This window comes from Argopecten irradians, chromosome 4 (assembly GCF_041381155.1).
Source record: "Argopecten irradians isolate NY chromosome 4, Ai_NY, whole genome shotgun sequence".
Classification (NCBI taxonomy): Eukaryota; Metazoa; Mollusca; class Bivalvia; order Pectinida; family Pectinidae; genus Argopecten; species Argopecten irradians.
Window position 1 is genome coordinate 28260080 of NC_091137.1, and position 22379 is coordinate 28282458.

General features: G+C 36.5%; 2 protein-coding genes across 9 annotated transcripts in view; one reads left to right on the plus strand and one right to left on the minus strand.

Annotated features, from left to right (window-relative positions):
* LOC138321166 (DENN domain-containing protein 1B-like) overlaps nucleotides 1-1791 on the plus strand; it is a 40160-nt gene extending 38369 nt beyond the window's left edge. For all 8 annotated transcript variants that reach the window (XM_069264632.1, XM_069264638.1, XM_069264635.1 and 5 more), the window contains one exon: nucleotides 76-1791. In XM_069264632.1, coding sequence (XP_069120733.1) covers nucleotides 76-1317 — 1242 coding nt within the window. In that variant the 3' untranslated portion in view covers nucleotides 1318-1791. The remainder of the gene's footprint in view (nucleotides 1-75) is intronic.
* A 2281-nt stretch (nucleotides 1792-4072) lies between these two features.
* Nucleotides 4073-20742, minus strand: LOC138321171 (histone H3-like). Its single transcript, XM_069264654.1, has 4 exons — nucleotides 20590-20742; nucleotides 17429-17538; nucleotides 8058-8129; nucleotides 4073-7436 (listed from the first exon to the last, which is right to left on the minus strand). The coding sequence occupies exons 1-4, from the start codon at nucleotides 20681-20683 to the stop codon at nucleotides 7314-7316; spliced, it is 399 nt and encodes a 132-aa protein (XP_069120755.1). The 5' UTR covers nucleotides 20684-20742; the 3' UTR covers nucleotides 4073-7313.
* Nucleotides 20743-22379: the final 1637 nt, after the last annotated feature.

Below are 22379 nucleotides of genomic sequence, written 5' to 3' on the forward strand. Positions count from 1 at the left end.
ATGATTCATAGATGGTCTGCCATCTTAAGAAAATTAGGTGAAAATATTTTGATATTTATATTCATTGTTTTGTAGATCGACCACACTGACGGGACTTCCTCGGGCCCATCAAGTGGTAGGAACTCTCCTTCTACTGTCAGTAGCTCCTCAGCCTTTGAGTACCACGAGACAGAAAGTACTGGATCTCATTTTCAGGGAAACAGAGACACGTTTGGGAGTGTTCCATTTATTGACATTAGCTCAGAAGATGAGTATATTGGCTTGTCAAATCCAAGTGATCAATATGTAAGATTAGCTTCTTCATCCGGTGATGTTTCTACTTCGAAATTTGGTCAAAATGACCATAATTGGCCAGTTCCTCCCCCACGGAGGTCCAGGAGTCCTATATCTATGGCGTTGGCTGACAGATTAATCAGTGATAAATCAAAGACTGAGAATCCCTCTCCTCCAGCCCCTCACGGTATTCCCAAACCTGTACCTCGAACAAGCATAAAACGTAAAAGTGAAGGGTTCCAGCAACAGACACAGCTAGGTACAGAATCACTGATGCAATTTCAGAATTTGGAATTGGAAGACACTTTTGATCCTTTTAAATCCCCAACTTCACAGACAGTATCTCAGATTGACAAGCTGAAGGACTTGGCTTCTCCAACTGATGATCTCAATAGCAGTGTGACCAGGACGCCCGCCTTCAGGATGCCAGGAACAGGCGTACCCAAGAGATTAAGCATGAAGAGGGATAAATCATTGACCCCAGAGAAAGACAATAATACTGGGGAGAGTCTGTTGGACTTTGACCCTCTGACTAGTCAGAGTTCGTCAACTGTAGCTCAGGTACCCAGCTCACAGGCAAATCCAACATCTCCGGAACTCCTACACGACTGGAATATAGACAATCTACAGACAAAGTCACATGACCTTGGTCCAATGCCAAAGCCTGGCTTTGTACAAAGGACAGCAGCAGAGTTTGCTCTAGGTTCTAATGCTCAGAATAATATAGGTGTATCCCCATATGGCAAGCGCCCGTCACCTGCAGTCCCTCCACGTCCTGCGTCAGTCCTTACAGACTACCATTCATCATCCTCTAGTCCATTCTCATCTGCTAATCCATACAATCCTCACCGCACCACAACCTACAGACCTGTTACAGCTTCACCTAATATACAACAGTCCGGAGCCTCAAAGGGCACTGGAAACTCGGACCCTTTTGCAGATTTACTAGGGTTACAGTTAGGCCCTACCAGTCAGCCGACTCCAAATAAGGTGGAAGTGGCTTCCCCAGCACCTCCGGTAAATAAATGGGAAACATTTGAATAAGTGATATATAACATGTGATGTTGTGTAATAGAATTGTTTTTGTTTTCATTGTTAAGAAATGGAATCCTCAGCTAATTAAGTGTACTTTATTAGCTTTAGGGTTCTTGTTAACTTATTAACCTCTGAAGTTGCATTTGGACTCTTCTAGAGTTCTAGAACAGATCATTACACAATTTCATGGGAGAATGGGTTAAACTTAATATGTATCATTCCAACCATCAGTGAAGTGATTTGGGTCCTACCCCATTCCAACTTGCAGTTTTCTCTCATCCTAGTTACTGGAAGACAGTCCCACAGACTATACTGGTTGTGTGTCACCCTTGAATCTGTGCACCATTCCTTAGTCTGCATACCATTTTGATTTTTAGGATAATTTATCTGCTGGTGAAAGATATTATGTTAGATCCATTCCTGCACAGGAACTTGTATCTAATGATAAGATATATACATAGATGGGTCACTGATATAAACAGCCTTGATGATATAAACAGCCTTGATCTATCTATGTTGTATCATTAGGAACAGGGTCCTGTGATTCCTGCAGCACCATGTCAAACTTGTTTGGTAGATTAATGGGAAATGTCAACTACAAGGAAATAAAAGTTAAAGGGCCACAACCTTTCCAAAACGGCTTTTGATTTTTAAAATGGGAATGTAAAACAAAATTGATAATTTTACACGGAAATAAAAGTTAATGTAAAGAATTTCTGGAGATAAACATTTTTGTAGCTTGATTATATGTAAAATACTCATTAATAGTGTAATCTGTCTCAAACTGATCCTGCTAGCCACCAAAGGAAATGTGGAAGTCCTTAGTACTAACAGAGGAATATATACCGGTATCAGGTACATAAGTATAAAGTACATTATGTATGTTATAAAACCTGTAGTATGGTGAACACTGGTTACAATGAAATCTGTGTATAAAGACCACCCAAGGGATCATGAGTGGTCTATAAACACAGGTCAAATAGTGTAGAAAACTACCATTTGGGACCCAATTGCAAGAAAAATGTCTTATGGGCAGGTGGTCTCTATGCAGAGGTGGTTGCTATGGCAAGTTTAAATATATAAATGCATTTGGTAATAGTAATAACAAGTTTTGGAGTTTGTCTCATTTTAACCAGAATAATCTCATCAAACTTTCATGTCATTTACAAAACACTGCATCTGTAAAGGCTGTAATAAGGTCTTGATTATTGTAGGTGTATTACTCATGATGTACAAATTGGAATGGAATTTTCTTTCATTCCATTTTAAATTTTAAGTACTGGAAGAGTACATGTATCAACATTAAGGTTTACAGTGTAAAGTAATTATAAATATTTATCAACCAAAGGCTACTACATCCTTCCTGTAAAACACACGAGATCTATTTTCTGCCATAGAATGCTGGCAACTAGAACTGAGCAATGCCATAGTTTTGTAATTATCCGCAATCTGATTAAAATACAGATCTAGTTTCATCCAAACAAAAGACTGGCTGATAAGTGATCATGTTCAGATGATCTTAATTATTATCATAAATCGGATTTTATCAGCCAAGTCATAAATGTCATCAACAATTTATGTATTGACAGTATTACAATTCCTCATTTTAAAAGGGAAGCTGCGGTTTGTTTTGTGCAAAGTGATTATGACCTTTTATAAGCTACAGTCATGGTACGACGGACAATATGGATCTGTATTTTAACCAGATTTTATTTTATATTGTTCTTTCTCTACCTGTGCTTATCCTGTTTTTTGACTGTTATTTTACACTGAAGATTCCCAATGTTTTATCCACCTTTTAAAATGCAATGTTGGCTAAATTTTATAAGGTGATAAACATGAGAAACTTTAAATTTTGTATACTGCACAACATGAAATATTTATGGGTACTTTTTTTGTGGTTTCAAACTTTCGGGTTATTTTGAAGGTGAAAATATTTGAGTTGTATTTTGGAAGCAATGCTGTAATAAACAATTTCTGTTGTTTTAAAATTCATAGTTCCATAACAACCACAAAAACAACAATTTGTACACTAAAATTTCCTGTTATACCGTAACTCTCACGTGTGCTTGCCATATCCTTCTATTGTTGCTTGTGAAGTCTTTCATTGCTTGAGTTGTCAGTAATATCTGTTGCAGCTTCATGTCGCCCGGACATTGTTTAGTTGTATTTATTTACTATTGGTTCGATGTAGAGGAAGCCATATGCGAGTTAATTGTTATAAGGAAATGTTACACACAATGTTACTGTGAGACTTATTTATAGCTTATAGGTAAATGGCAATGCAATGTTAATAGATGTCTATTTATATTTTTTCATAAAAGCAATATCTGTGTTTTCTGTTGTGCTTTAAAGCAATGACAGGACTTAACTATCAATATATATATATTATAGGGATTTGTTACCACCACAACCTCAAGGGCTTAGCACGAATTTAAAATCTAAATAAATATAAATATGTTTATATATTTTATTAACTATTTCGAAATTGGTGCCAAGTTAAATTCCTGTGACAAGAACACAATGTCATGTATTGTGTGGATAATAATTCTGTAATCAAATGTGTTCCTATTCACTTCTTATGTTAATATTAATACTGATATCTTCAAACAACGTGTCTCACATTTAGGTGGTAGCTAGCTATATATAGAACATGCCACAGGTTGGTACAAGCCGGCCGTTTTCCAGAAGTTCATTCTTGATTTTTACTTATAATGGCACATAGCATTCCAAATTAGAGGTGTTTGATAATTACAGGAGAATATTATATTTGAAAACTTTTCCCAGATTTTAATTACAATGCTAGTTATAGCATAAGTGTAATATAAGAGTGAGGAATTTATCATATTCTTATACCGCCATATATAATGTAACATGTCATTTTCGTGGGTCAAACATCTTTGACAATGACATTTCTTTTAAAACTCACTTTCTAGGATAGAAAACCTATCAAAAATTTACCAATTACATGTACTTTTATTGCATAACACATTTTACTACCTAACAATACTTAAATGTGTTGTGCAATATAAGTAATTGATATATCTTTGATAACTTTAAAGTTCTAGGTCACTGCAAAAGTATACCTTCTGGAAAAATTACCAGATACCGTATAACCGTCATATAGGCGGTGCTCTGAAAAATAAACGGTGTTACATACATACATACATGGTAAACTATACCCATACAACTCATCAGTCAACATTCTAATAGACAATAATTGTTATTTACATTACACAGACGTTTTGTTGAAGAAAAGTTTTTGTATTATTGTGTATTGATGTTGCATATACTTACTGTTGTATAAGTGTTACTTATAATGAAATGGACTGCCGCATGACAGAAAATGAAAGATCGTTATTAAAGATTAAATATGAATCAGTTCAAGGTTTTGTTTATTTATTCAAATTTCTGTTTAGTTAAAAGTGGGACCCTTGCATTGAAGAGAAAGTGATCCCACATACTAAAACATTTTAATGCATATGAAGTTCATTTAAAATACCAATTTATTTTAAAAAATACAGCAAAGTTTCATTGCATTCATTCATGTACGCACTACAACTTCTTTAATTGATTAATGTTAAGGTTACTTGGCACTGTTAGTACCCTGCATTAATCAGACAATATTATCATCTAAAATAACAATACATGTACGTACTAATAAAAACTATACACATTATACATACATTGCCTGCTCTCTCAATTGCACATATCAAATTTAATTGAAATTTCATTGAAGTTTTGAGTAAATAACATATTTCATATTATAATAATACCCAGTAAATGGTCAACAAACTATATTACACAAAATCATACCTAAGAACCATCTCACTGATTGTCCGACCACACGGCTAACCACAGAGCAGTCAAGGTCAGGCCAAAGACCTATTTCAGTCAAGGTCACACTACAAAACAATCTCCATCAATGTCAGAACACATACCTATTTCAGTCAAGGTCAGGCCACAGAGCTATCTCGGTAAAGGTCACACCACATAATTATCTCTGTCAAGGTCACACCACATACCTATCTCAGTCAAGGTCACACCACAGAACTATCTCCGTCAAGGTCACACCACAGGACTATCTCAGTCAAGGTCACACCACAGAACTATCTCCGTCAAGGTCACACCACATAGCTATCTCTGTCAATGCCACACCACATAGCTATCTCTGTCAAGGTCACACCACTGAACTATCTCTGTCAAGGTCACACCACAGAGCTATCTCTGTCAAGGTCACACCAAAGAACTAGCTTAGTCAATGTCAAAACAGAGCTATCTCAGTCATCATCAGGCAACAGAATTATCTCAGTCAAGGTCAGACAACAGAATTATCTCGGTCACAGTCAGACCACAGAGCTATCTCTGTCAAGGTCACACCACAGAACTATCTTCGTCAAGGTCACACCAAAGAGCTATCTTGGTAAAGGTCACACCACAGAACTATCTCTGTCAAGGTCACACCACAGAACTATCTCTGTCAAGGTCACACCTAAGAACTATCTCTGTCAAGGTCACACCACAGAACTGCCAATCAAGGTCGCACCACAGAACTCTCAATCAAGGTCAGACCATAGAACTATCTCAGTCAAGATCAGACTACAGAATTATTTCAGTCAAGGTAACACCACAGAACTATCTAGGTCAAGGTCACACCACAGAGCTATCACAGTCAATGTCAAAACATAGATCTATCTCTGTCAAGGTCACTCCACAGAATTATCTCCGCCAAGGTCACACCACAGAATTATCTCAGTGAAGGTCACACCACAGAACTATCTCTGTCAAGGTCACACCACAGAACTATCTCAGTCAAGGTCACACCACAGAACTATCTCATTCAAGGTCACATTACAGAACTATCTCAGTCAAGGTCACACCACAGAATTATCTCGGTCAAGATCACACCACAGAACTATCTCGGTCAAGGTCACATTACAAAACTATCTCTGCCAATGTCAAAACACAGAGCTATCTCAGCCAAGGTCAGACCACAGAACTATCTCAGTAAAGGTCACACCAGAGTTTTTCCCAGTCAAGGTCACACAACAAAACTGTCAAGGTTAGAACATAGAACTGTCAAGGTCATACTACAGGACAATCTCGGTCAATGTCACACCAGAGTTTTCTTTTTGTCAATGCCACACTACAGAACTTTCAGTCAAGGTCACACCACAGAGCTATCTTGGTCAAGGTCAAACCAAAGAACTATCTCAGTCAAGGTTACACCAAAAAGTTTTCTCATTCAAGGTCAAACAGAACTCTCCCAGACAGTTTTTTTTCACACCAAAGAAATATCTCTCAAGGTCACACCACAGAATTATTGAAGTCAATGTTACTGAACTCTCTTTGTCAAGGTCACAACATAGAACTATATCACTTAAGATTAAATCATTGAAATATCTCATTTAAAGTGTCTCCCCACAGAACTATCTTACTCAAGGTCACAACACGGAACTATCTGGGTCAAGGTCACACCACAGAATTATTGAAGTCAATGTTACTGAACTATCTTTGTCAAGGTCACAACATAGAACTATCTCACTTAAGATCAAATCATTGAAATATCTCATTTAAAGTGTCTCCCCACAGAACTATCTCACTCAAGGTCACAACACGGAACTATCTGGGTCAAGATCACACCTCAGAACTATATAGGTCATGTTCACAATTATAACTCACTAGAGGTGCAAGTGAGACACTACAGCACTGTCTGCTTAAAGATGAGATTTGGCCAGTTTTAATAAAGGTTGGCTCAAAATGGTTTCACTAAGGTAGTTACATTAGAGACCATGATTATTTCACTGAAGGTCAGATGATAATGCTTCCTTGGTAAAGCTGCCAGGATCATCTCACTGAGAAATAGTCAATGTGTCCACTATTAAGTATTTCATGATTTAATGTTCAATTCAAACACTATGTAGACCAGAAATGTGGCCAGTGAGCATTCTAAATCAACTTATATACACTGTACACCTGTTCACCTATATACGTATTGTGTCAACCTATTGTCCTCCTCGAATCTTCCTAGCTAGCCAAATATCCTTGGGCATTATTGTGACTCTCTTGGCATGTATAGCACACAAGTTGGCATCCTCAAATAGATGTACCAAATAAGCCTCTGAAGCCTGTGGAAAGGGAAAAAAAAAATTTCATGATTACAAAATTGCGATAAAATAAAAATTACAAAATTTTCCTAAATTGATATAGTCAGTACTACAGCTTATCTGTTACGTCTAATGATTATTATTATAATACTTTTTGTATGTGAAAATAAAATAATATATAGGTATACATTCTACCTGAGGGCTACAAACAAAACATAGTACAATTTATGTAATACATGAAGCTTGCTAATGGTTTTACAACACTTTCCCAAGATATCCATGTACATGTATCCATAATAGTAGTTTTCTCTTATAATTTGACATTATTCCAGATATATATATCTTCTGGTTTCAAAATTCTTCAGTATACAGATCTGCAATAACTGCTACTAGAAATAAATCTCCACACAAAAATGTGCAAGATGTTTTTAACAGAAAGTCCAGTGTTTGTCCAGTATTGTGGATATCAAGGCTGGAAAATTTTAAGTTCAAGAATTCCTAAAAAAGTTCTAAAAGTAATGTTTGTGAAAGTGGCCCAGACACCTTATCAAACACTAAACATATCGAGCTCCATTGGAACAGGACCAAACCCTTAACAGAACGGTAATTACACTTCTGTACTCTAGTATATATGATACTCACCTCCTGTAGAGCCATGATAGCTGTGGCTTCCCACCTCAGATCTAAACCTTTACCTTGTACTATTTCTCTCACCTGAAACAAAGATCAAACATTTTATTATTTTTCAAATTTATATAATAAACATATTCTTATCTTAAATAATACATTTTTAGCCAACCATCATCAGGTTGGCTATTCAAAACGTCTTTCGTCCATGGTCCGTCGTCCGTCCGTAAACAATGCTTGTACCGCTATTTCTAAGAAAGTACTTAAGGGATCTGTATCAAATTTCATATGTAGGTTCCTCTAGGACACATGGAGTGTCATGCAGATTTTCAGACTGATCGGAAAAACGATATGGTCACCAGGCAGCAATCTTGGATTTTTGCAGTTGATGTTTGTTAGCGCTATTTCTCAGAAAGTACTAAAGGGATCTGTCTCAAATTTCATATGTAGGTTCCGCTAGGACACACAGAGTGTCATGCTGATTTTCAGACTGATCGGAAAAACAATATGGCTACAAGGCTGCCATCTTGGATTTTGGCACTTGATATTTGTTACCGCTTTTTCCAGTGTTCGAAATTGCGCGGCGCGTTTACTAAAACGTTCAAGATGTTCTTTAATAATGAAAATTCAATACACACGAGCTAGACTAAAAATGCCCATCAAGGGATTATACTATTTCAAGAAATGCTTCTAAAAGATTGATATGTTTATATGTCTTAGCAAGAAAATCAATTCATTATTATTTTGAGTGACACAACAATGTGCCGATGGTGTGAATATCGAGCTGGGTTGCATAATGGTATGACGTCACTCACAATTATCATTCTAAATGCAGGTAGCTTTAAATCGAAAAATTACCGTATTAAGAACGCTTTAAAATTATTAGAATACATTGTAGAACGCATCTCAGCCATCCCAAATCGTAATATTTGTTCTCAGGGGAGACCCCCGGCCCCCCAAAAAAACAAAATCTCGCGCCTTAGGCGCGCGCATATTCATCAAAATACATCGTAAAACTCATCTCAGCCATTCTAAATCGTAATTTTTTTCCCCGGGGAGACCCCCGGACCTCCCAATCACCAAAATCTCGTGTCTTCAGCAAATTCAACAAATCGTAAAACTCATCTCAGCCATTCTTAATCGTAATTTTTTTTTCCCCGGGGACCTTTGCCGCCCCATTACGTTTCATCTTCCTACGCCACTGACTTTGTTGAGAGTCTACGATACTAATCCGGATATGTAGATACATTTTGTTAGTAAAACTATATTACTTTGCTAGTAATTATATAAACTACAAGGATGAATTGTAACTTTGTAAGGACCAGTAACTTTCATTCAGGACCAGTAACTTTTAGGGTCAGCCGGTCCTTAGGACCAGCAGGAAAAATTGCTTAAGGGAGAACACTGGCTTTTTCTCAGAAAGTGCTGAAGGGATTTGTCTCAAATTTCAAGTGTTGGTTCCCCTAGGGCACACTGAGTGTCATGCTGATTTTAAGACTGATATGAAAACCAATATGGCCGGCAGGCAGCCATCTTGGATTTTTGTTAGTTGATGTTTGTTACCGCTATTTCTCAGAAAGTACTCAAGCGATCTGTCTCAAAGTTCATAGGTTCCCTTAATGCCCTAAGAGTGTCATGCAGATTTTCAGACTGATAGGAAAAACAATATGGTCACCAGGCAGCCATCTTGGATTTTGGCAGTTGATGTTTGTTCTTGCTATTTCTCCGAGAGTACGCCAGGGATCTGTCTCAAATTTCATATATAGGTTTCCCTAGGGCCCTAGGAGTATCATACTGATTTTGAGACTGATCGCAAAAACAATATGGCCTCCATGCAGCCATCTTGGATTTTGGTAATTGATGTTTGTTATCGCTATTTCTCAGAAAGTACTCAAGGGATCTGTCTCAAATTTCATATGTAGGTTCCCCTAGAGCCCTTGGAGTGTCATGCAGATTTTCAAACTGATCGAAAACAATTTGGCCACCAGGCAGCCTTCTTGGATTTTGGCAGTTGATGTTTTGTTAACGTTATTTCTCATAAAGACCTCAAAGGATCAGTCACAAATTTCATACGGCTGATTTTAAGAGTGATCGAAATAACAATATGGCCCCTAGGCAGCCATCTGTGATTTTGATAGTTAAAGTTTGTTACAGCTATTTCTCAGAAAGTACTGAAGGGATCATTCTCATTTCATATGTAGGTTCCCCTAGGGTCCTAGTTTCGCATATTTCATTTTGGGATCAATCGGTAAACAAGAAAGCCGCCAGGAAGCCTTCTTTGATTTTGATAGTTCAAGTTTATAACCACTATTTCTCAAAGGTACTGAAGGGATCGTTGTAAATTTCCTATGTAGGTTCCTCTAAGGCCCTAGTTGCACATATGGCATTTAAGGACCAATCGGTAAATAAGATAGCTGCCAGGCAGCCGTCTTTGATATTGATAGTTGAAGTTTGTTACGGCTATTTTTCAAAAGGTACTGAAGGGATCATTGCAAATTTCATATGTAGGTTCTCCTAAGGCCCTAGTTGCTCATATGGCATTTTGGGACCAATCGGTTTTCAAGATAGCCACCAGGCAACTATCTTTGATTTTGAAATTTCAAGTTTGTTAGGCCACACCAATTTGAATAACAGTTCTTCAGGATTTCGGGAAAAAAAGTTGGGCGAGAGGTTGTTTTTTTTTGGTTTTTTTTTTTAATTTTCATTTTCCAAAAAAATATGGGGGGAGCGGTATCAAAAAATTGACAAATATGATAACATGATGCATTTTAAGTTTGAGAGTCAAAAGAAAAGATATAAGTAACATTTTTGGCCTCTGTGCTATTGACTTGTCTGAAAGACTAAATTGTTGTCTGAAGAATGTTGTACAAGTTCATGTGCAAAGTTCTAAAGATCTACAATATTGGTAACCTGTAAAATTTTGCCACACCAAATAGAACAAAACTGTGCATTTGCCTACATGAAAATACTTTTTTTTAAATGTATTAATTAGAATGTTTAAGAGTCACACAAAATTAAATGTAAATATATTAAATATTAAAAATCACAGTGTAGATATAATCCTGACTAGTTATTTGAGTATTGGCAGACTTATCACATGCAAAACTGTTCATAAGCGCGAAGCTCTGTTACAGTAACAAGTACGTAAGCAAAAGTAGTCTATAATTGAGATCAATGACCTGCATGCATGGAAAAATTTCGTACTGGTTTAACCTTTTCCTGTTGTGTGCTGCTCCGGTACCGCTCTCCCCAGTAAATGTATATTTAACTAATGCAAATGCATAACAGGAGTAATTAATGCTAGACAATTATTTTATCATATACTTCTATAGTTTAAAGTATGTCCTTATATTTCTAAATTATGTCTTCTAGCTACATGAAATAGAAGCTAAAATAAACAAGTAGAGCTTTGCTCTTCCAATGCCACGCATGATTCATATTATGCATCATATTAATTCAATTACATTAATTCTTATTTTAGTTTCTGTGACCTTGCTTTCATCTTTGAAATAAAAAAAAAATCAATTCAAAAGCATTTTAAAGTTGGAAGGAGATAAATTCTATGTATTGATGTTGTTGGCATGATATGAAGTCAAAGTAAAAAAAAATAAACATTGAATGTGATGTCAATAATCAGAAAAGAATATAATATAGGTTCCCGATTTTAAGAATTGGATTATCTATGACGCATATAATTTTACGTCAACCACATCGATCATATTTTCGTCATTTGCGTTTATAGAATCTAAAAAATTTAAACGTCCATTTACTCGGGCATTCTGTTACAGTACAGGGAATAACAACATCTCTGTCAAAAGTTCTCACAGTTGCAACGTAAACACCCGCCATATTTTCATTCGTTTTTTCTTAATCTGGTTCCCTTTTGCATTTATACTGTCATTTTCATACTGGTTCAAGCGCTCAAGTAATAAGGAATTTGGCATATCTAAAGCACAAACCGGATGGGAAGGGAAAAATTGGACTTTCATTCTTCGGATTTACGGGCGGCTGAAATAGGGGTGGTAATTATTTTTTTCCCTAACTTTTCCATTTTAGGGGCGGGAAATCCTGATTGGAGAACTAGGTTTCAAATTGGTTGTGGCCTTAATACACGCGTCAAAAGGTACTGAATTTTTCTCAGAAAGTACTGAATGGATCGTTCTCAAATTTTCAAGATACGGTATTTTTGCGGTATAGCAATTACCAGAGCCAAAATTTTATACAAGTCTGTTCCCCTTCCCGCCACGGATTTTGTGGCCAAATTTTGTTACATTCCCATGTAGAACTCTATGACAACGTAGCGATTTAAAGGATTTACCTCTATTTCCCCTATTGGCCCCCCCGCCCCTATCCTTCCTGCCCCCGGGGGTCAGAGCCAAAATTTATACAAGTTCTGTTTCCCCTTCCCCCAAGGATGTTTTGTGGCCCAAATTTGGTTACAATCCATTCAGAACTCCCTATGACAAGTAGGCGCTTTAAAGGAAATGTTGACGGACTATTTCCACTATTGGGAACGGACGCCCCTCCTTGCCCCCGGGAGTCAGAGCCTCAAAATTGACATAATTTCTGTTCGGCCCTTCGGGCCAAGATGTTTGTGGCAAAAAAAAAGTCTAGTAGCGATTTTTTGACGGAGCAAGACGGAACGGACTGGACAGTCACATCTCACCGAGCCCTTTCGGGCCGGAGGTGGAGCTAAAAAAAGTCATGCATCTTCTTCATTCAGAACGTTTTTGCATAGCCTCCAAACACTCTTAAAGAACAAAACCAAACCGTTCCTATTGTTTTATCAGTGCTTAAAACAACCTTCTGTCCATTAAAGATGCTCCACCACTGACAAATGGTATTTTTTTCACTAACAAAAACAGAGCAGACGATTTAGTATTTTTCTTCTGTTACAAAAGTTACTTACTTTACACCATTATCACCATTGAAAAGTTTGAGCTTCTAATTTTACTTCAAGTAAAAAATATGAAAAACAATTAATTGCATCCCGAAAAAAATTCCATGGCACTATACTCTATATGAATTGAAGTACTGATTGCGCATGCACCAAAGGCAAAATAAATTATCTTATATATTTTTTTATGTTAATTAGGCATATATATACACGATTAAACACAAATTATTTGATCGATATAATGAAATATCATATATGCCTGCTGTTTGGCGGTGGAGCAATCATTAAAATTTAACTGGTGAGAGGAGATTTAACAACATGATTTGAACACTTGTGTTATAAAAGCAGCACTAGCCTACACTAGCGACATGCCTAGTTAGCTTGTAAATTGCTGGTGACAATATAATGAGGATCTCAACAACGATGCTTTTACAATCAAATAATTAATCATACCTTGTGTAATTCCAAGTGGAATCAATCAAGTCTACAGTGTATCTGATGGGCATTTAGATTTAATTATGTCCAAGATATTAGCTGGAAAGCCGACCGAGCTAGGCTAATCAACCACAGCTGGCCGTATTTCATACAGATCTGACCTTGTTTTTTACAAGGAAAAAAGTCGCCACAAATAAAAATTTGGGAAAGTGTTTTTGACCCCCAAAAAATCAGAAAAATAGGGATATTTTCATAATTTGCTTACTTTGAAGCCAAATATAAACTTACGTGGTTATCATGAGATACTAGAAAATTACTGTTTGGCAAGAACGTAATAAGGACAGCACAGATTGCCAAAAAACATAAGTTGAAATCAACACAGGGAAAAAGTATGACAACATGAAAATTGCATAATTACATCCTTGTAACAGCCAAATATGCTTTTGTTTGATTGTTAATATCAAATTTTTTTATCATAAACAATACCATTGATACTCATTTTAGTGGAATATTTTTAAATAAAATATTTTTAAACAAAATTCCAGAGGGATCTTGGCGCCCACCAAAGAATAATCTATGTCTGACAATGGCAAAATGGATCTTTACTCTAATTTTTAAAACTTTTTCAAACATACTTCACATAAAATTTGAGACAGATCGCTTCAGTACCTTTTGAGAAATAGCAGTAACAAACTTTAACTATCAAAATCCAAAATGGCTCCTTTGCGGCCGTCTTGTCGATCAATCGGCCCCAAATCGCAATTTGCACAACTATGGCCCTAGGGGAACCTACATGTAAAATTTGAGAATGATCCATTCAATGCTTTCTGAGAAATAGCCATATCAACTTTTTAACTATCAAAATCCAAGATGGCTCTATGGCGGCCATCTTGATGATCAATCGGTCCCAAATCATACTATGCAAAACTAGGGCCCTAGGGGAACCTACATATGAATTTTGAGACAGATCCCTTCAGTACTTTCTGAGAAACAGCGATAACAAACTTTGAATATCGAAATCCAAGATGGCGGCCTGGAGGCCATCTTGTTGACCGATCGGTCCCGAAACCCAATATACACAACTAGGTCCCTAGGGGAACCTTCATATCAAATTTGAGACGGATCCCTTTGATACTATCTGATAAATAGCGATAACAAACTTTAACTATCAAAATCCAAGATGGCGGCCTGGTGGCCACCTTGTGATCACCGATTGGTCCAAAAATGCAATATGCACAACTAGGGCCCTAGGGGAACCTACATATTAAATTTGAGAAAGATCCCTTCAGCACTTTCTGAGAAATGGTAATAACAAACTTTTTTTTTTTTTTTTTTTTAATTATTCAATAGACATATAAATAACATTATGTTCCTTTCACAGAAGGACTTGCACACAAATTTCCATATTTAAATAGATTATTCTAATCTTGAACACAAAATTTTCACTGCTTTCACATTTTTTACAGATATATTCATCATTTATTCATCATTACCTCTCAATCATTCATATCCATTCAAAATAAATTGATATTTGTAATTTCAAATAATTAATTTACATTGTGTATATAATATGTCAGGTAAGGGGAGACAACTCTAATATAAAAATCGGTAGAAGAGAGACTACTCCGTATCACCTATTCTGACATTCTATAACAAACCTTAACTATCAAAATCCAAGATGGGCCACCTTGTTTTTCCGATAAGCTTAAAAATCTATATAGCACAACTAGAGACCAAGGGTACCCTCCATGTGAAGTTTGAACAAAATCCCTTCAGTAGTTCTCAAGAAATATCGATAACAAACTTAAACTGCCAAAATCAAATATGGCTCCCTGCCAGCCATCTTGTTTTTCCGATAAGCCACAAATCCTGTATGGCACAAATATGGACCAAGGGGACCCTCCATGTGAAGTTTAAACAAAATCCCTGCAGCAGTTTTTAAGAAATAGTGATAACAAGCATTGTTTACGGACGGACGACGGACGCCGGACCACGGACCACACATATTTTGAAAAATAATACGATGAGTTATACTTTTTATTGGTTTTTCTTATTGCAAATAAGTCAATCTTCATGGAAACTACAATGTATAAAAAATTGATTTTCCTGGGATCATTTTTTCAGAAAAAAAGGAAACATAACTATTTTGATGCAATTTTTCACTAACAATGGGCCCGGAATTTTATTTTAATATAATGATATTTTGTTTTATTGTGGGAAAACCCAGCTTATTTTATAGAGTTGTGAATTCTATATCACCTACTGAATGTACATGTTACGGGCATATTCTTTACATGTTAAGGGATATTACAGGGAGGGAGTAATATTTATTTAAAAATCCTTAAAATCCGTAATTTTATGTCATTAGTACATATCTTTAAGCAACCCTGGAAGAAAAATTAAACCAGTGACATATTATTTTCATGTGGTTTTTATTATCAGGATATACATAAAATCAAAATATAAAAAAAAAAACGAAATCCCTGAGAGGAAACCAGAAGGGACGGTCTACCTTAACGTGAGTTTTTACATAAGATGTGCATATCTATACTGTTTTTACAACAAACGATCAAAATAACAAGTACAAAATATACAAAAAAGTATATAACATATTTGGAAGCTTTGATTTTTTATTTTCCAAAATATTAGCTACCAAAATGGGTGTTTTGCCAAAAGTATAAAAACACTTCAATTTGGCACGATCAGTCAACTTGACAGGTTAATATTCAGTTTTTGTTTAGCTAATGTTTTATCGATCATGAATTAATCAAAGAAAAAGTAATCCTTTAAGACATAAAACATCAACTAATATTGTTCATTGTTATAAATGTTTGCATCTAAAAAGAACAAAAACGGTAATGCTAGCTATATCAAAAGGTTTAGAGCCGTTTTCATCCTTCTTTATTTCTTGGATTAACTGTATCAGTTAATAATAATTATTGTATCATTTCAACTTATTTGTACTAACCTGAAGTTTGTCTTACTATATACCCGATTTCATATTTCAAGTATTGTAGAAATAGCAGATATGGTACTTTAAAAGTGGTCAAAAGTGTGATTTCTTCATATGTTTTTTTTGGGTGTTGAAAAAACGACTTTGCGAACATATGATTTTTGGCGACTTTTTTCATGGTAAAATACTAAAATCCTCCAACCCAAAAAGGAGAAAACAAATTCTGTTGCAATTATTTGGAGGTTAGGCCTCTATTTTTCGTGTTTTTACTGGACTAATTAGTATTGAAATCAAGATGAGATTTTACAAAACCATTTCAAAAGATGGTAATAAGAGTATATTTGACAGCCATACCATCATTTAGAGTGCCGATTGGTCAGTTTTAATGTAAGAAGGTTTTAGTTTCGTATTTAATTTGCTGGCTCTGCATGTGGCAAATACACTCACTTTCGCAAACATTTGCTAATTCAAAAGTTTTCACATGCTGGCGAAACATATTTATAAGATAATCTGTTTCATGTAACGAACATATGCAAACAATTTTTTTTTCATAACCCGATAAAATTAAAAAATAGTGACATCAATACTTATAATTAATTTTATACTCTAATTGATAAAATAAAGTTTGTTTAAATGTAACATTATAGTGGTTTTTCAAGGGATTCTTTTTTCCGAATCAATACGCAACGTCAGTGTCTCTATTGTGACGTCACGATAACGTCGGGGTTTCGCGCCATTCTCAGATTTTTTTTTCATAGTGGTATGCAAAAAAAATATTGGCCAATCAGAAAGCCAGATTTGGTATGAAAACAAAGAAAAATTAATTATTCTATATTGAATATTATGCATTGGACATTGACTTATTAGAGATTCAAGTATTAAATCATAAACCTATCACGACAACATGTACAAAATGTTACTGCACACTTTAGCTAGGACCTGCGGGTCGGTGATCATGACCCAGAGCCTGTACCTGCGTATAGTGTGCTCCCCAACTTTGCACTTGTTAATTTACGAAAAAAAGTGTCACTATTCGCGCAAAAATAAGGTACTTAGCCATCAAAAATTTCTAACTAACAATTGGTTGATAAAAATTCATACCACTCGAGCAAAGGGAAGTTTGCGAAGTAATAAATTAGTTGTTTTCTGGTATTGACGAATTTCCATCAAGGCTCTTGTTCCTGGTCGATATCTTTTTTTCTTAGGAGACCCTATAGTAAGAAAGACAAAATAAAAAGGATGTTACATTTTTCATTGGTATACAATCTAATCAAAATTTGATGTTCATTATCTAGTCTACTCTATTCATACAGGATTTACGCAGTAGATATAATGAACATCTAATTTTAATTAGACTGATTGTTATAATATTCACATTTATCATACCTGAAGAGGTTTGAGGACACTTGTTGGTGATGGAATGATGTGAAAGATGATATCCCATACCCCAAGGCGCTTCAGAAATTGATAACAAGAGGCCCAGAGGGCCTTATTGCTCATCTGGTTTGTAATGCCAAGTAATGTTCTGAATACAGGTTCATTGTTTCTTTTCTGAAGGAATTTTAAAATTAACCTCCAAATACTCCTATTGGGCCCCACCCCTCCTACCTGCTGGGGGTCAGAGCCAAAATTTATACAAGTTCTGTTCCCCTTCCACAAAGGATGTTTGTGGCCAAATTTGGTTACATTCCATGCAGAACTCTATGACTAGTAGCAATTTAAAGAATTTACCTCTATTTCGCCTATTGGGCCCCACCTCTCCTGCCCCCAGGGTGTCAGAGCCAAAATTTATACAAGTTCTGTTCCCCTTTCACCAAGGGTGTTTCTGGCCAAATTTGGTTACAATCCATGCAGAACTCTATGACAAGTAGTGATTTAAAGGATTTACCTCTATTTCCCATATTGGGCCCCGCCCCTCCTGCCCCCGGGGGACCAGAGCCAAAACTTATACAAGTTCTGTTCCCCTTCCCCCAAGGATGTTTGTGGCCAAATTTGGTTACAATCCATGTAGAACTCTATGACTAGTAGCGATTTAAAGGATTTACCTCTATTTTCCCTATAGGGCCACGCCCCTCCTGCCCCCAGGGGACCTGCAGAGCCAAAATTTATACAAGTTCTGTTCCCCTTCCCCAAAGGATGTTTGTGGCCAAATTTGGTTACAATCCATGCAAAACTCTATGACTAGTAGCAATTTATAGGTTTACCTCCATTTCCCATATTGGGCCCCGCCCCTCCTGCCCCCAGGGGACCAGAGCCAAAACTTATACAAGTTCTGTTCCCCTTCCCCCAAGGATGTTTGTGGCCAAATTTGGTTACAATCCATGTAGAACTCTATGACTAGTAGCGATTTAAAGGATTTACCTCTATTTTCCCTATAGGGCCACGCCCCTCCTGCCCCCAGGGGACCTGCAGAGCCAAAATTTATACAAGTTCTGTTCCCCTTCCCCAAAGGATGTTTGTGGCCAAATTTGGTTACAATCCATGCAAAACTCTATGACTAGTAGCGATTTAAAGGATTTACCTCTATTTTCCCTATAGGGCCACGCCCCTCCTGCCCCCAGGGGACCTGCAGAGCCAAAATTTATACAAGTTCTGTTCCCCTTCCCCAAAGGATGTTTGTGGCCAAATTTGGTTACAATCCATGCAAAACTCTATGACTAGTAGCAATTTATAGGATTTACCTCTATTTCCCCTATTGGGTCCCGCCCCTCCTGCCCCCAGGGGACCTGAGCCAAAATTTATACAAGTTCTGTTCCCCTTCCCCCAAGGATGTTTCTGGCCAAATTTGGTTACAATCCATGCAGAACTCTAGGACAAGTAGCGATTTTTAGGATTTACCTCTATTTCCCTTATTGGGCCCCGCCCCTCCTGCCCCCGGGGTGTCAGAGCCAAAATTTATACAAGTTCTGTTCCCCTTCCCCCAAGGATGTTTGTGACCAAATTTGGTTACAATCCATCCAGAACTCTATGACTAGTAGCGATTTAAAGGAAATGTTGACGGACGGACGGACGGACGGACGGACGATGGACGCCGCGCCATGACATAAGCTCACTGGCCCTTCGGGCCAGGTGAGCTAAAAATGAAAAGGTGCTAAAAAGTCAAAATTATTGCAAATCTATACAGTTTTATGTAATTTTGGTCGTTATTTATGCATGGGCAATTGAAATTGAGGCCTCAAAAAGGGGGAAGGGCGCTTATAGGGACATGGGCGCTTATTGGGTTGAACACGGTACATAATTTTAGTGGAAAAATTATAAAGAGTTACGTTCCATCACTACACTTGGGGCGCACTTAACCAAAATGTAAATTATGGACGAAAATATTCAGCTATATTTTTACTCTTTTGTATTCGTGGCACATTAATCTGTTACGTTAAACATGTATATATCCTACCTTTTAACCTTGAGAAGCATCATTATGTCGTGATTCACACGTAAAAGAATCACAACTTCATGCAATAAGGAATACAATGCTGATGTTAGAAGCATCACATGTTGTAAAACATCATTAAATCCATGGGATGGGGCTGTTTATACAACTTCAAATCCTTTTCCATAAAAATAATACTTGATTTTTTTTAGTCCTCACCTCATCTGTTTGTTTACGTTTGTCCACTATAACGTGTTGTCAGATTTGGCTATATAGTCAAATCTAGCTATAAAGATTTAGCGTGCTGCCGGACCTGTTGATGAGAGCTCATTATACAATCAATCATCCTCGATACTCCAGGGGTTACCATAACTGTCGTTATATCCACCCCTGGACTATCTCATAGTAAAACTGAAGGCAGTTCAGAAGAAAATTTCTGACCAATCACAGGCCTGCAAAGATTTCCTTTGAAGACTACAGAGAGAGCGACGCCCAACATCAAAGCCACACAGTAAACCACAGTCTACCGTTATACGGCTCTTTTGATGTACATCAAAGGACTAAATTACCTGTTCTGTCCGGTTGCCTCCAGTTTTGCTATGAGATAGTCCAGGGGTGTAGAGATCGTATGTGATCGGAACCCCTGGTGTGTCGAGGATGACAATCAATCGGTTCAAACGCTTTCATGATCCGAAAAACGGTATCTTCATCCGGCAGAAGCTCAGTGCTATTGCTTTTTAGTTGCAAGCGTTCAAGTGATAGATCATCTTCAAATATAGCATTTTATTAGACCTACATCTTATTGACTTGTTGACAATTCAACATGAAACTTTGCATCAGTTGTCAGTGGATTTTTTTCTGAAAACTTGATTTATTGAACGACTTTTCATACCCGAGCGAGGTTTTGTAGATGGACCAGTTTTAGATTTCCTCTTAGCTGATCCGGATTTCTCATTGCTTCTTCTTTCATGGACCGTACGCGGCATATTTTCATTCTCAGAGATTCTGGTCTGGATCGACTTTCAAATGGCACCGCTCTTATGAAAAAAACGCTTGAAATCATTATCATCTGAAAGCTTGAATAGGTCGGGAAAAGACTAACGACGGGATCGGGTAGGATCGGACTTGATTTACGAGCCTTTTACATGCATGACGTATTTTTGTTGATATAATCAAGGACGTATATAAATCCTTGATATAATTCAAAATATTGGCTTTTCACAAAAAATCTCATAATGTCAGATCAGAGATTTAGAATAAGATTAAACTTGCCGATGAAAACAACATAAAAAATGACAAATTATATCAACAGGATCAAGCGGTGACACCCAAAATCTACCGTTGTTATAATTCACGTTAATTTCATAGTTTGGTATGTTTTCGATTGGTTTTGATGAATGCATTTTTGGCACTGCTTTAAAGTAATTGATCAGCCAATTTATATGGATATAGCATTGCATGATCAGACTTACAACAAAACTTTTAAAAGTCATAAAAAGAAGAAAAAAAAGTCTCACATTATATAAGATATCTCATAAGCATACATTCTATGAGTTATCTTGCAAATATACAAAATTTCCAAATGTAAACCTTATGTGATCTGTAATTTGATTGTATTATGATATATATAAATCATCAAATCTTGACCTAGAATCACCAAATGACGAAATAATATGGATTGATTTTTTTACTGACAATAAGAAGTATCTTTTATGTTTATTATACAAACCGCCGTGGCAAAAATCTAACTCTGGAATTTGGACACGACTGAAATATTCTTTGGACAAAGCTTTTGACTATACGCCTCATATTATATTTACAGGGGACATAAACATTGACCTATTGACAGCAACTAATAATGATCTTAGCAATCTCGCACAACAATATAATTTGACTAACCTTGTAACCAGTCCAACTAGAATAACACATACAACTCAATCTCTTATCGACCCATTCTACATCAGTGATACTGTATCCTCCGAATCATCCATGGTAATACCGTTTTTAGAAACTATTAGTGATCATAGAGCTATTATTTATGGTTGCTGATTTGTGCCATTTCGTCTTTTCGTCTTTTCGCCCCGAAAAGACGAAATTTAACAAACCTTAATTTTCGTCTTTTCGTCTTTTCGCCCCGAAAAGACGAAATTTAACAAACCTTAATTTTCGTCTTTTCGTCTTTTCGCCCAGAAAAGACGAAAATTAACAAACCTTAATTTTCGTCTTTTCGTCTTTTCGTCTTTTCGCCCCGAAAAGACGAAATTTAACAAACCTTAATTTTCGTCTTTTCGTCTTTTCGCCCAGAAAAGACGAAAATTAACAAACCTTAATTTTCGTCTTTTCGTCTTTTCGTCTTTTCGCCCCGAAAAGACGAAATTTAACAAACCTTAATTTTCGTCTTTTCGTCTTTTCGTCTTTTCGCCCCGAAATCGTCTTTTCGCCTTCAGGTCCGGTGCGGAAGTCATTTTGAAATCTTTTTATCTTAATATTGACTTAATTGTTCAATATGGAAGCATCAAAGTAGTTTATGATAACAATCGATTTATTAAATTGATATTATTACAAGTATCGTCATCAATAACTAAGATTAGAAGTTTTAAAACAGAAGTCAACATGTTTGTTTACAGCAGTTAACGTAGATTTCTCACACGTGGCATATGCCACGTGCCACTAACAGATTCA